The 14,638-nt window shown below is 36.9% G+C and overlaps 1 protein-coding gene across 2 annotated transcripts in view; it reads left to right on the top strand.

Moving 5' to 3' along the window:
* Usp1 (ubiquitin specific protease 1) overlaps nucleotides 1–14,408 on the top strand; it is a 34,916-nt gene extending 20,508 nt beyond the window's left edge. For both annotated transcript variants that reach the window (XM_083137062.1, XM_083137063.1), the window contains exons 3-5: nucleotides 562–1,019; nucleotides 8,261–8,447; nucleotides 13,486–14,408. In XM_083137062.1, the coding sequence (XP_082993188.1) occupies nucleotides 562–1,019; nucleotides 8,261–8,447; nucleotides 13,486–14,155 (1,315 nt within the window). In that variant the 3' untranslated portion in view covers nucleotides 14,156–14,408. The remainder of the gene's footprint in view (nucleotides 1–561; nucleotides 1,020–8,260; nucleotides 8,448–13,485) is intronic.
* The last annotated feature ends 230 nt before the right edge of the window (nucleotides 14,409–14,638 follow it).

The following is a 14,638-nucleotide window of genomic DNA, read 5'->3' as shown; positions in this document are numbered from 1 at the left end:
AAGCAATTAATTATTGTTCGAGAGTCACCTTCTTAAAAAGGATCTACAGGTAACAGCATAAATAATTATGCTATACATTGTAGTATATGGCCGACTACCATATCGCTGCAAGTTTTCAAATTCTGCTAGCAACAGTGCAAAACTTTGTAGTGACATGTTTATTATTCTGATTTAATGATACATGTGATACAGAAAACATAAATATGAAAAAAAACATACTGTATTTCTTATTTTAAAAAAATAAATTCCCATAAATTAACTTGTATTATTAAAAAGAATAGAACTGAATTTAAAGATTCAGGCACAATGTGAACATTTTCAGGTCCCTGCATATTTGTATACAAGTACCTAATTAATTAGCATATGAATAAAATAATATAAAAAGAATGAACATTGTTGATCTGACCTGGGCTAGGGAAACATGTCAAACCGAAATGTAGACCTCCTCAAGTCCTCGTAGCTTAATCTTCTGAAAAGGAGTTTGAAAGAAACATATTTATAATGTTCATCTTCATTGCAGGGAAAGAAACATGATATTTATAATGTTCATCATCTTTGCAGGGAGGTGAACTCAATCTTTGAAGGAAACCAGCAGCATGACGCCCACGAGCTTCTCGTGTGCTTGCTGGACATCATCAGGGAAACTTGCCAATTGCTCTCTGTGCGTTCGTCGCAGGCTACCTCTCTGGAAAACAGCGATGCTTCCAACATGGAAGTCGACCGGAGCCAGTCCAGTTCTTCCATGAAGCCCCGGATGGTGCGCAAGTCCTGGAAGATGAAGTTGGGCAAGAACGGGAAAGGAAAATCCGAGAAGGAGGAGGAGCCGTTGGTCAACGGGATGGTGGAGATGAAAAAGGAACCGGAGAAGAAGAGGAAACCAGTGAACTTCATTGCTGAGAATTTTGAAGGCGTTACTGTCCTCCGCACTACTTGTCTGGAGTGCGAGCATGTTACGGAGAGGAAGGAGACTTTCTGTGACATATGCGTTCCTATTAAGACAGATCAAGGAGTTGAGGATGGTAAGTAAAACAAATTCTGATTCCTAGTACAGCGGAACAGTTCTTAATTTTTCCACATATGTTACACTTAATTTCTTCTTTGCCCCAGTGCAACAAAACATTAGAATTTCTTTAATCATGAGACCCGGGAAAACATATAACCAGAGATACAGGATAACCAAAAAGTCCCTCACCATAGGGCAAATGGTAAAATTGACGTGCTATGCCAGGGCAGTCCGAAGCACCAGATGACCTGTTGAATGAACCCCCATGCTGGACTTTGCATTGTTGCTCCCTTCTTGACACGTATCAAGAAGAGTGGAATGAGGTAATGGGAAACAAGCTTCATGCTATCAAGCTCATCATTGGCAGGGTCACCAGACGTCCGGTTTTCCCGGACCCAGGAGGAATTTGAAAAATATCATAAATGTCCTACATTTTGAGCGTCACAAAATATTAATTAGGAAAATTTGTAACAGAAACAAATTATGCAAGTTACAAGTCTATGGACTGCGCTTCTAAACTCAATAGTGAAATTTATTTTGATTCAGTCATTGCCCAAAAGAAAAAAAAGTTTGTCCTGCTATTAAATAAACGGAAGCAATTAATGAACAAAGTTTTGGGACCACTTTCTGATAACGTCATTGTTCAATTCCTGAGCAGAATTATACAGACTGTGAGTCCAGACGCCAAAGCCTCGCTTGTCTGTCAAACACAGTTCAGGATGCATTAATACGAGAAAGCAGATCTAATTCTCTTCTCAAATTCAGCTTCAGTTTTTATCTTAACTGGCCCTTTGGTAGGGGTTTTTATTAAATAAATATTTATTTTCTTAATTACTAATTTCCAACTTTTCGTAAGTAGGGGAAAACTGAAAAAAGGTCTAGAAAAGTCCAGAAAAAGTGAAGCATCCTGGATGTGTTATTTTGGTAGACACCCTGTTATTGAACTAAAACCTACCCAAGATGAAACTTCTGGAACCATTTTAAATTACAGTAATTGATGAATATTTGTTTGCCATTACAGGTCATAATTCAAATGTTGAGAGAGTACTTTCATTACCATCAGCACAACAGACTCACGAGAGAAATTATATTTTCATAAAGTCTGTAAAATGTTTGGTACTGGGCAAATTACAAAGAGTTTGACTGTCCACTCTAACATAAATATAGTTTGACTAAACCTGAAATTTGATAAAAATTGTCTTCTCTGATAAATCATGTAGTAAGAGGTGCATTGATTAGTATGATTGCAAGTTTTGAAATTTTGAATTTAAGAATTCATTAAGAATTAAATTTTTTAAAACTGAAAAGTGTCATTTTTCAACTACTTTCTAACGTGTTCTATAGAAATATGTATTATTTATTGAGAATGTTTCGTGTCCTACATTTTGACTTAATGTCCTACATTTTGGGACAGCATGTCCTACATTTCCCTTACAGGGATCTGGTAACCTAATCATTGGTGCACGGTTTCTCATACCGTTCGGTTGAGAAGAGGTTATTTTAACTTTGGTTTGTATTGGACAGGGTCCTCTCACACATCGCCACTTGCTGCAAGGGCTGGACGCTCCCAATATACCGTGTCTATGATTTCATTTTCAAAACATGTTAAAACACTGTCAACATCTCATAACGTCAACAATGAATTGGCGGAAGGTTAAAATTGTGTCTTGAGGATATTAAATCTGTACATTAGAGAAGGATGTCCCGATTTTAACTTCCTCAGACACACTTTTAACCTTCACAGCAATTTATTGTTGATCTTGGGAGATGATGACACTGTTTTAACACATGTTTTTAGCTTTTTGTGAGGAGCCGGCCTTACAATGTGTCTGAGGCCCAATCAACCGGAACTGGAAATCCTACAGTAATGCCCCTGTTGGCTCTAGACTGGCTACGAGGATAGAAATGATAGTCTCCAGGTTGACTGCAAGGCTGGTTTTGGCAACTAGGCCGTGTTCTAATTGCAACTTGCCTCTGCTTGTTGCTATGGAAACAATCAATCAGAGCAAGTGTGTGGTTATATGAGGATAATCGGAAAGTTTGGCAAGAATCCAGAAAATGTAACGGCTAAGTCTATCACGAAGGGCCCCAGGTTTGATTTCATGATTACCATGTCATCACAAGTGTTAAATATTCCAATATAATTGAAGTACTAGGAGTATATGGAAATAATTGTACAGCCATTGCAAGAACATTGCTTGTATTTGGGACATTCCAGCGTTCAACGTGTGTGACATTTCACACACAAAATGTAAGGTTCTAAACATGCGATTGGATTAAAATATTTATTATGAACTGATTTCATAGAATTTTGAAGTTCTTTATGGTGTCTGCTAACAAATGGAAAAAAACTTGAGTATGATGACTGGAGGCACATATTTTTGGTAAATGACAAAGCAAACTTTCGGTACAAAAACAGAGTCCATTTCAGGTTCAAAAGCGGTAAATAAAATAAAAGATTGGTGTTGTAGTAGTGAAAAATCTGATCAAAAGCTGTATATGAAATGACATTTTGGTTGTAAAATTGTGAATATAATCTTAAATTTGATTTAAAAACTGAACTTATTACACAAAATAAACATATCCCTTCTAATAGCACATTTACCTAGCTACCAGAGTATTAAATTTATTCCTGTGTAAAGGGGACCATTTTTGCTTATCAAATATTTACAGCAGGATTAATCAATTTTCTGTGAATTGCATTACTCGCAGCATAATTCATACGTCATAAAGTGTCGCATCTGTAAATATACTCTAAATTTCATGTTTGAGTTCATTTTACAGTTATTTCGCATCATTTTGTGACAATACAGGGTAGGAAAATGTACCTCACGTCTTTCAGAAACATGAAAAATTAATATTACAATGTGTTATTTCATATTTCGTGTTTTTGTCAAAAATTAAATATGCATGCCTCTAATGATGACATAACTTGAATGCATGAAAAGCGTTAACGGTAATGTGTTACTTGTGTGAAGCTTTAAAAATGTAGCAAAATTTGACTTAATTTGTCTGTAAGGCATATAGGCTACAGATGGTGAAATATGCAACTTATATGCATTCACAAACATTTATGCCTTCATGCAGTTAAAACAATCATAATTTTCAGATTACCGTATTTGCTGGTCTACAAGATGCACCGCACCCTCTTTTTTGGACACATTTTTGAGGAAAAAGCTTTATCACTTGATATTATAATTAACGTACAGTATTTCAAATATAAAGTAATATGTAAGTCTACTTTCAAAAAATAACTTATCTAATCTAACTAGGAAAGAATACATTTTAATCGTCTTCATCACACACCATAAGGAAATTGCCTAACTTAGAACAGAGAAAATTTCCAGAAATTGAGGTAGTCAGAAACTGAGTATCGGCGTAGGAGACGCACCCTGTTTTTCAGATCTATTTTTAAAGGATAAAAGTGCATCTTATATGTTGGCAAATACGGTAATTCATTTTGTTGACGGGGTACATACATCCAATTTCACCAGCAAGCATAGATTTATTTTAATTATATTTAGGGCTGCAAATCCATAAGGTAATAAGTTTGTGTATACAATGAGTGACAACCCACTCTGTGTTTAGCATCCCAAAGCTGTCACTTCTGTAACCACATAAACAATGAGTATCGGTTGATTTTCAGTGGCTATAAGAGCAAAGGCAACAGCTCGTCTCACCATTTGTCTACTACAGAATATTCTCCTCTTAGTTCACATAGCAACAGGTGACTCATTGAATAGGGGTCCTGGGTTCAATACCCGGTGGAGAGACAAGTGGTTCGGATCCCACTTTAAACTGTAGGTTCAGTCCCGATTAGCCTTACTGTGCATAAAGTGGACTTAAAAGGATTAACTCAAACAAGATTCGTTCAATATGTATGATGCCATTCACGCTTGATGGGCATAGCAACAGCTTTACGACCTACAACTAAGAAAGCCATTTCTTGAACCTGAATTGTACTGTGCATTATATACGTTCAAAAACCAGGGTGTGCATTATACATGCGTCAAAATTACCTTATGGATTTGCAGGGCTCAGGAAATAAATCGTTATCTGTTATTTCTCTCCAACAAATGCCACTGATGTAACGGGAGGTGCATGCTCGAATTCTGCCAGAACATCACCACTTTTCTCGTTGTTGCAAATTGTTTTGTTACAAAGTGAAAAATCCTGGAAACTGCCCTTAAACTTTATATCATTGCTCAAGAAACCAAACCTGGTAATTTGTATTTGCACCGGGGAATACACACTTGGTTTCACTAAATTGTTTACAATGATTTGTGGTGAACATTGAAAAACCCATGGGAGTAATTTGTATTTGCGCCTGTTGATATATACGTATATGTTATACACAGTGACAGTGAAAACATGTGTGGTTTCATGTTGGCTGTCCAAAATTATTCCGTGCATAATACGCACCACAGTTTTTTGGGGCAAAATTTTTCGAAAAGTGTGCATTATACGTGAGTAAATATGGCATTCATCCTTCTTCAACATATCACATTCTGCATGTATGCAAGGTGACAGAGAGGTGCCACATTGTGACAGCATGCATCCACCTGTTCTTGATAACATGTCAGCTTTCAAAGTTAGCTTCATTGCAGTGTTCTGCATTGTGCTTAGCAAAGAGAAACTTGATGAAACTTTGGCTTGGAAAGCTAACCAAATGCACCATATGCTTGAGTTTAGGGAATGCATGTATCCAGTTTCGCCTGTAGGCTGTGTGCTTCCAGCTGTTACCTAAACACGCATTCTAGCGACACTAACCAAGTGAAGGTTCTGTAGATGTGTTTGTAAAGTATGTTGTTATCTCCTGTTCTATAAATAGCCAAAAGGATCTCCCCGATGGCATAGTGGTAACTTCATCACCTTGTATTCAAGGAGTCCTGGGTTTGATACTCGGTGGAAGCACATAGTGATTCGGATTCCACTTTAAACTGTAGGTCGAGTCCCAATTAGTCTATCTGTGCATAAAACAAAACTCAATAAGTATCATAATTGTACAAATTATTCATTACATAATTTTAATATTAAAAAAATGGATGCACCTTTTTATGGCATTATTCACTGTAGAAATCCCAACATTTCAATCAACAGTGGTCTTCATTGAGATTGAATTAAAGAAACTGAAGTTGTCTTATTGCCCTATAGGTATGAAAAGGTAGGAATATTAAAAGTATTAAAAAGAACACACAGCATTTAGATCTAAATTTCATTCATATATCATTATACGTTTTCAAACTTATGTGATAATGCAATTTCAGCATGTAATGAAGACCATTGTTAATTTGTTGAAATGCGATTTTTGCATGAATAATACGTGTACCACAACAAAGAATCTCTTATATATATATATGTATATCTCCCTCCCTCGCATGGAAAAGGAAAGCAGTTAGAGAGAGAGAGAGAGAGAAAACTCATCTTCTTCTTCTCTTCTTTTTCTGATAGAGAGAGGGAATGAGATGGGAGAAAAATAAGTTTGGAGAGAAAGAGAGAGCTGAACTAACATCATTGCAACACTTATATGCTTTCTCTTTCCTTCTCTCTCTCAGAAAGAGATAGAAAAGAGAGTGGGGAGAGATGAATAGGGATGCCACCAGAGGATGCTTCTCAAACCTATTTACAACCGAAAACAAAATTAACTCTTTGGCAGTGTCACATTACATGAAAGTGGCTACATGATTTCGTAAGATGCAGTGTTGACCCTTTCCAATGATACACACAAGTCAAACTTTCTTACACGTAATACACCTGGACTGCATCTTGCAGACTAACAAGGCTTTGGCATTTGGACTTTCAACCATTATAGTCTGTGGGGTTTGTGTAAGCTGTCTATGCACGTTTGTGATGGTGCCTTCATAATTTTCATCTTATCGTAATTCATCCTTATCTCCATGATTGGTCAAAAGTGGCAGAAAAGCGAAGTAAAATAACATTTTGTAGGTTTGGTGCGTATTACTCACAATTCCAGAATATAAAAAGATGTTAAAAAATTAACGTTAAAAACTGTACTTACGTATGCGAGTAGGTTGTTCCTATTTTTCTTTCTTTAGAACTACGTTTCGGAGATTAACTATCTCCTTCAGGTTCGTATGAAAAAACTAGGTACTTAGCATAGTACCACGTCGAAATGTAATAAAAGGATTGTGGACAAGGGTTGGTGTGGATACATTTAAGATATTATATCCTCGCCCCAGACGTATATAAAAAGCTCGTTGTTCACTAAAAACTTGCACAATAAACCTATTCTCATGTTAAAAATGTTAAAAAACTAAAAAACTTGTGTATATCACTATATAGACACACACACACACACGCACACACACACAAACAAACACACAAACAAACAAACAAACAAACAAACAAACAAAACTTGCAGGTTCAGCCATTCCTGCTCAACGTGGTACTATGCTAAGTACCTAGTTTTTTCATACGAACCTGAAGAAGGGGATAGTTAATCTGAAACGTAGTTCTAAAGATAGAAAAATAGGAACAACATACTCGCATACGTAAGTACAGTTTTTAACATTAATTTTTTAACATCTTTTTATATTCTGAAATAAAATAAAACAAATGAATTAAAAGAGGATAATTTTTTGTTTTGTATTTCACCACTTAGTTCAATATGACCGTAACTTGTGTTTGTATGTTTATACACTGTATGGCAATTTTCTTGGAATGTAAGATAACATATGCAAGCGCTTTGCTCATTTCAAATTTCCAATATGTGGTTGTGTAGAGATCAAGAAAAAATGAAGCAAGTCATTAGTAGTCTTCCGTGTCCTTGGTATACTTTCATAGATGCCTATTAAAAGTTGTGGAGTGGTTAGCACATCGCGCTATGATGCTAGGGGTCCCAGGTTGGAATCCTGGCTTGGGCATGGATGTTTGCGAGTGTCCATTCATCAATTTCATCATATCATCACTCATCCCCATCTTTGCAAATTAGCCAAAAGTGAAGTAAAATAAAGCACATCAATCAATCAACCTATTAAAAGTTGAATGTTACTTGGTGTAGTGGCTTGAGCGTACATGCTATGTTTATTTTCCATATCTCATGCCCTAAAGCTCATTCTGCACTCCCCCAGCACCCCTACATAATTAATCCTGGCCTCGCCCCTGAAGCTGAATGAAAGACAGATGGGAGGAAAGTAAAAATCTTGCAAGTGTTGCCTTGATGTTAGTTAAGATGTTGAATTCAGAACTGTAGAAGATATTTGCTCCTTTTCTAGAATATTCATTGCAATTTTTCAGGTGAAATGCCTCTACCAGCCAGTGAACTCTACCAATCGGCTATAATGGAGAGTGAATATTTGCGTGACCTAAATAAGTATTGGTGTGAGCAGTGTTTAAGGTACAATGAAGCCAAGAGGTCTGTTCTGTATGAAACACTTCCACGCATTCTAATTCTGCAGCTCAAGAGATTTTCATCTACATTTGGGTAAGTTACTTGACTGCCATACTACAACTTGTAAAACCTTATGGTGAAATATATACAGTAAAACCTTGTTAATCCAGACTAATGGGAGGATAAGTTGACCAGTTTAATGAAAGTCCGGATTAACTGAAATAACCTAAAAGAACAGTAGAAAGTGTATTAAAACTCAGTTTATTATGGTGTATTCAAAGGGAATAGGCCTAAATACACCATACAGTACAGTACAAAGTCTGCAGGAAACAGAATTTCATCAGTGGTTGACTGCCTTTTCTTTGGGAAGTTCTCTTGTTGACTTCTAGCCACATTTAAAACCTTCATCTGCCTTAAATTTACCATTATCTTATCAGTGTAAAGATCTAAAGGATGGAAGTTTCTTTTGGTTTGGGTACTGATACAATATGTTTCGTTCCCAGGCTCAAATCTGGTCAAGCTAGAATTTAACTGATATGTTAAAACTTCGTTAGTCTGGACCCCGATAAGCGGACTTCACTTAATCCGGACAAGCAAAAATGTGGCTAGAAGCACTGCATTGTTCTACTGCTTTACATTTTACTGTACTGTATAGTGTAATTAGGCCTATGCCCAGGGGGGCACAAGGGGTGCAATTTTCTTTTGCACCCCCTACGTTAAACTGAAAACACTAACCCTTAGTGTCATATTATGTCATGTCATCATATCGAGCGTTGAATGTTAGGTACTGAAGTAAGACAGTTATTATTGTATGCATCAGGCAAGCACTGAAATAGATGCCGATATAGCCTCCATACTGTCCTGTACTGGTGGCAGCCTCTATAAAGATCAGCGGCCATTTTTTTTCATCAGCATTGTTGTTATGAATTTTTTCTTCCTTTGTTTCTTCATGTGGTTTTCGATAATTGCCGACAGATTAATGTAAGTTAAGTTTTTCTTTCTTTTTCATTGTTGATAAACGGTTTACTTTCCGCCTATTCTTCTTCCTCACACTGGAGCAAAAATTTCAGCTGCTTTCAAGATATCACCAAGTCACTGACCAAGTCGTGCTAGGGAAATTATTTGAAGGGATTGGGTGTAAAACATGGTGACATTTTGGTTATTTTTGAGTTACAAAGTAAAATGTACCATCCTTCGATTTTCGAGTGAAATTGCCATGTCATAAAACTTGCATTGGACTCAGTGAAGCCTTCTGAAATTGGCAAACACAACACGAAAACGATTTATCTGTAGTATAACTTCTAATAATCTTTTTCCGTAATGAACTCAGAAATCAACTAAATGTCACTTACCATGTTTTACACCCGAGCGCTTCATTTATCGCGATGCGAGTTGTAACGTGAAGGGTAGTTTTCTTCTTAATACGTTCTGTGTATTTGTTTCACGTAACATGTCTAGTAAAATGTACCATTTCAGGCTTTTTCAAAACACGTTAGAAAGAGGCCCAATGTTCAAGAAGAAATTTTACAGTTCGTTGTTGGGAATAGTGCGGCAGAAGGGATTTTAACGAAGATGGAGTTGGCTGTGCACTTTGCGTTTTGTCCTGAAGTGGCAGACGGAATGTACAATGTACTATGTATTTGGTACCTTCATTGGTTACATTGAAAAGGTTAAAAAATTGTGTTCTTAAAGACAAGGATAATTTCATTTTTTATTTCACTACATAGTTCAATTAGACTGCAACGTGTATCTGAATGTTTACACTGTACGACCACTTTCGTGGAGTATAACACATAATACATATATCATCATGTAAGTCCAGGGGGAGGGCAATGCATGCACAGCCTGCCTGGAAAATGAATGTCAATCTAAAGTTATTATATTTCACACATACAATTTAATTTCAGTCAGTAATTTTTGTTAATCAGTGGCGGCGATTAGGGGTGCAGTTGCCCCTGGTTTTTGCTTTCTTGCCTCCGCACTATGCTAAACATTATCTACTACGGAAAAGTAAACTGTCCTTGCCCCTCCCCCCTTTTCCTGTTTTGGCACCTTGCTCCCCAGTTTTGAAAGTTTGCATGTGTGTTTCATGGTTTTCCTTATTTTAAGCATCCCCTAAATTTCTTTCCGCACCCCCTCATCATCCCTTGATGATTAATCCTGGCACCGCCGCTGCCTATGCCCTTTAAATACACCATAAGAAACGTGTTTTGTTGCAATAAACTGAGCTTTAATGCACTTTCTACTGTTCTTTTAGGTTATTTCAGTTTGAACTGATACCAATACTCGTATCGATTCTCACCAAATCTGATATTGATGCTTGAAAATTGTAGTAATAATAATATGTTGTTGAAAATTATTAATTAATATAAATTTGTAATATTCCACTCCCAATTATACACAACAATTTACCAAGAGTTTTGCTCTAAAACTTATAAGAGTTTCATCAGATTATTAACCTTTCGGGATGCACACTTATTTCATTTACACAAACAGTCGCATGTTGTACTTTTTACAACACACAAATTAGCTGCTTTCGCAAGCTTAATTTATTTTGTACTTCTTGACTGTTTTTTTTTTTATGTTTTCGCATTTATATATTTTTTTAAAAAAATTTAATTGTGTTAATTTATTTTGCTGGGTGAGATTACTTTTTAAATTTTGGAGTCACAGTACACAGTCAGTGGTTTGGATCCTACTTTAAACTGTACGTCCAGTCCAGATTGGCCTATTTGTGCATAAAGTGGACTTGAAACACCAATTCTAATATTCTAAATTATTTTATATTGGTGACAAGAATTTCAAGAATACAATAGAATTTACCATCAACACACTAAGCAAAAAATTCTATCTCTAAAGTTTCACCATCGCCTTCAATCTCATTCTCATCAGAATGGTCATTTGCTCAATAGTTTCTTCTCTGGGGCCACTTTCATCTAAATCACTAATTACGCCTACGTTGCTCTCCTCACTGAAGATTCTAAAAGTAATCGTTCTATTTCACTTGTATCTAATCTATGTGACATGTTGAATAAATCGAGGCTCCCCGATGGCGCAGTGGTAGCGTCATCGCCTTGTAATCAAGGGGTCCCGGGTTCGATACCCGGTGCAGGCACAAGTGGTTCGGATCCCACTTTAAACTGTAGGTCCAGTCCCGATTAGCCTCACTGTGCATAAAGTGAACTTAAAACACCAACTCAATCAATCATGTTGAATAAAACAAAATCACTCGCAAACAGAATGACAAGGAAAAATAAAATACTACACGAGAAGGTGCATGGTGTAAAAAGTACAACATTCACTGCCACTCATTGTTCGAAACCTTATTTGCCACTCACAAACTATTAGGGGAGTTACGTGATGGAAGGGGTGGAGGGGAGTCAAAGCAAGGAATAGACACAGGCGCCACGTTGCAACGATAACAAATGCCTTTGTTATTAACAAAAGAACGTAAAATTTACAACGGCATGCATCCCGAAGGGTTAAAATACATGCTATGTAATAACAAAATCCAGCTTTTCACACAAAACGGGTACAATATAAAAAGAAACTTTGAATTATGCATATTCTCCACGATAATTAACCCCTTAAGTGTGGAATTTGTTGAACAAGTAAACCTACTGGAAAAATGTAGGTTTTTTCATCAAATTCAGTATATGCCCTCTGCATTGTGCTGCTGTAGTGTGGAAGGCATATATACGCCTTATGTTTGTCACACAGACGTTTGGTGAGATAGTTCTAGCTGTAGTAGAAACAAAAAATAGTAGCAAGAGAGGAAAAAGATGAAAAAGAAGAAGACAAAAAGAAAGAAGAAGAAGGGAAAAATTAGTTTCGTCTTCTTCTTTTTCGTCTTTTTCCTCTCTTGCTACTATTTTTTGTTTCTACTACAGCTAGAACTATCTCACCAAACGTCTGTATGACTATATAAGCCACAGTAAATCGAATATAGTTGAAACAAACATAAGGCATATATATACACCTTCCGCACTACAGCAGCACAATGCGGAGGGCGTATATATACACCATCCACACTTAAGGGGTTAACTTCGCAAAAGTGTTTCGTGACAATTGTGTGGACCAGGTATAAAAAAACAAAATGCCAGAGAAGTATTTGCCAGTATCAGTAAATTAGATCGGTATTTTCAAAAAGGATCTCTCTTCTACAAACTTCAGACCCAATATAATGAGGTCCCCTCATATTAAGTGTTGATATGCAGGGTAAGTCGAAAGTTCCTTAACACCCCCTATAAAATGAAAATAGTCATGCTGGGTATATTTGGTCATAAGAGCAACAGACTTTGGTTTTCTTGTAGAATTGCTTAGGTTTTGCAATCCATGCAAATCTGTTCTTAAAACATACATATACAGGGCTAGTCAAAGAGAATTGAATGTTTTCAACATTGTAATAGAAGGTTGAGCACAATAGTACCTGGAAGTGCTCTTGTGAATACCCTTGGTTACTCTGCAAAGTTATGATTCAACAGCGTCATGTTCGTGAATCACCCCAAATATGTAGAATTTCCCACGTAGGCAATGCTGGGACGTGATGGTTGAAAATTGTACCTGTATATTGTCTTGTGTGTTCCATTCTCGTCGCATGAATTGTGCACTTGCTGCATATGCTTTCAGAGAAAATAAATAATTTCTAATTACTAGGCTGTTACTTTTTTTTTTTTTTTTTGTAGGAAATTGTTCCCCCAAATGTTACTATCTAAGATTCCTCAAGGCTCATGTAGCTGTCAAACTTGTATCTTCGAACATTACCTGATTACATGAGTGACAGCATGCTAAAAAAAATAGGTGACGCATATGTCACATCTCAGTGTTAGTGACCTCACCTAAATGTGACGTGTGTCACATCCTGGCATTTAAGGGTTAAAAGTGTGTATGGCAGGAATCTGATGATCACATTTAGCACTTCAAACTTCTTTTAAGAAAGCATTTCACATGTATATTAATTTGACTTTGTGTTCGATATGTTGTAAATAATAGCATGTTGAAATCATTCTGACTAGTGCTGTATTACATTTCGATAAATCTCAGCCAGGGTTTACTTGAAGTAAATAGGTCTGTATTGGCAAGGGATTTCTTTACGTAAGATTTATTTTGTATTTATTATGTTCTCTTCTAGATCCATGGTGTGTATGTCAAAGGTGAATGATTATATGCCCACTCCTCTCACCTTGTCTTGTTTCTGCGAGAAATGTAGAAACAACAAAGATGGCCCGGAACACCAGTATAAACTGTACGGTGTGATAATGCATTTGGGTGCAACCATAGCATCAGGGCACTACGTAGCTTACGTGAAGGCCTCAGAGAATTCATACGACTACTACCACTGCGACAGAGACAAGGAGAAACCCCCGTCAAGCAAGGCGAACGAAAAGGGAGGACTCCTTAGGTTTTTCAAAACGAAACCAGACTTTAACAAACATAACGCCTGCAGCAACATGTGCCGCAGTGTCGATTGCTGCAGCGTGAAGATCAGCAAGTCTGTGATGGATTTATATTGGTCCAACTGCGACAACGGGACTGCGGGGAACATGGCTAACAGTGATGCAAGTGCCAGGCGTTTCAACGGCAGGGATAAGGGATATTCGCAGTGCGAGGATAAGTTATGGAAAAACACTTCCAGCCCGGTGATAATGGACACGTCTGTGCCGGAGCCCGTATGGTTCGAGTGTGACGATGAGACGGTCAGGTTGCTATCGAGGAAGGAATTTGAGGACATTTTAGCTCCGAAGCCGGCTAAGAGTTCCGCTCTTACTCCATACTTGTTATTTTATGCGAAGTGCCCCTAGGTATACTAGTAACGATTCCTATTGATTGTATAATTCTGTAACTAAAGCTTCCATTCCACTTCAATGAACTGAACACCATTACGAGAAACTTGTGTAAGATATTAGTATTTTAACCCAGTGTCAGATATAATATGTTTTATATTTGAATTGCTTTGTTCCTTTCATTATGTTCATATTGATGTAAGTCTGTGACTTTGAGGATGTGAGAGGCAGCAAAAGCATTGTTAAATGCAATAAATAACAATTAACTAGGCATTGTTGTATTTGTCTTAACAGGGGAATCCATCAGTGGCTTATTCTGAAAATTTGACCTGGTTTACCTCAACAATTCTTATTTATTGTGTATATTTATTATTCAACCCATCTAGATGAATTAGATGTAATAGAAATAAAGCACCAAAGCAGGCATGCAAGTAAAACATAAACAGAAGTCCGGCAACGTCAAGTTTTCTATATTTTCCATAAAATCTGTTTTCACCTAAA

This window comes from Lepisma saccharinum, chromosome 15, assembly GCF_977018435.1.
Source record: "Lepisma saccharinum chromosome 15, izLepSacc3.1, whole genome shotgun sequence".
Classification (NCBI taxonomy): domain Eukaryota; kingdom Metazoa; phylum Arthropoda; class Insecta; order Zygentoma; family Lepismatidae; genus Lepisma; species Lepisma saccharinum.
This window is presented reverse-complemented; position numbering and strand designations above follow the sequence as displayed.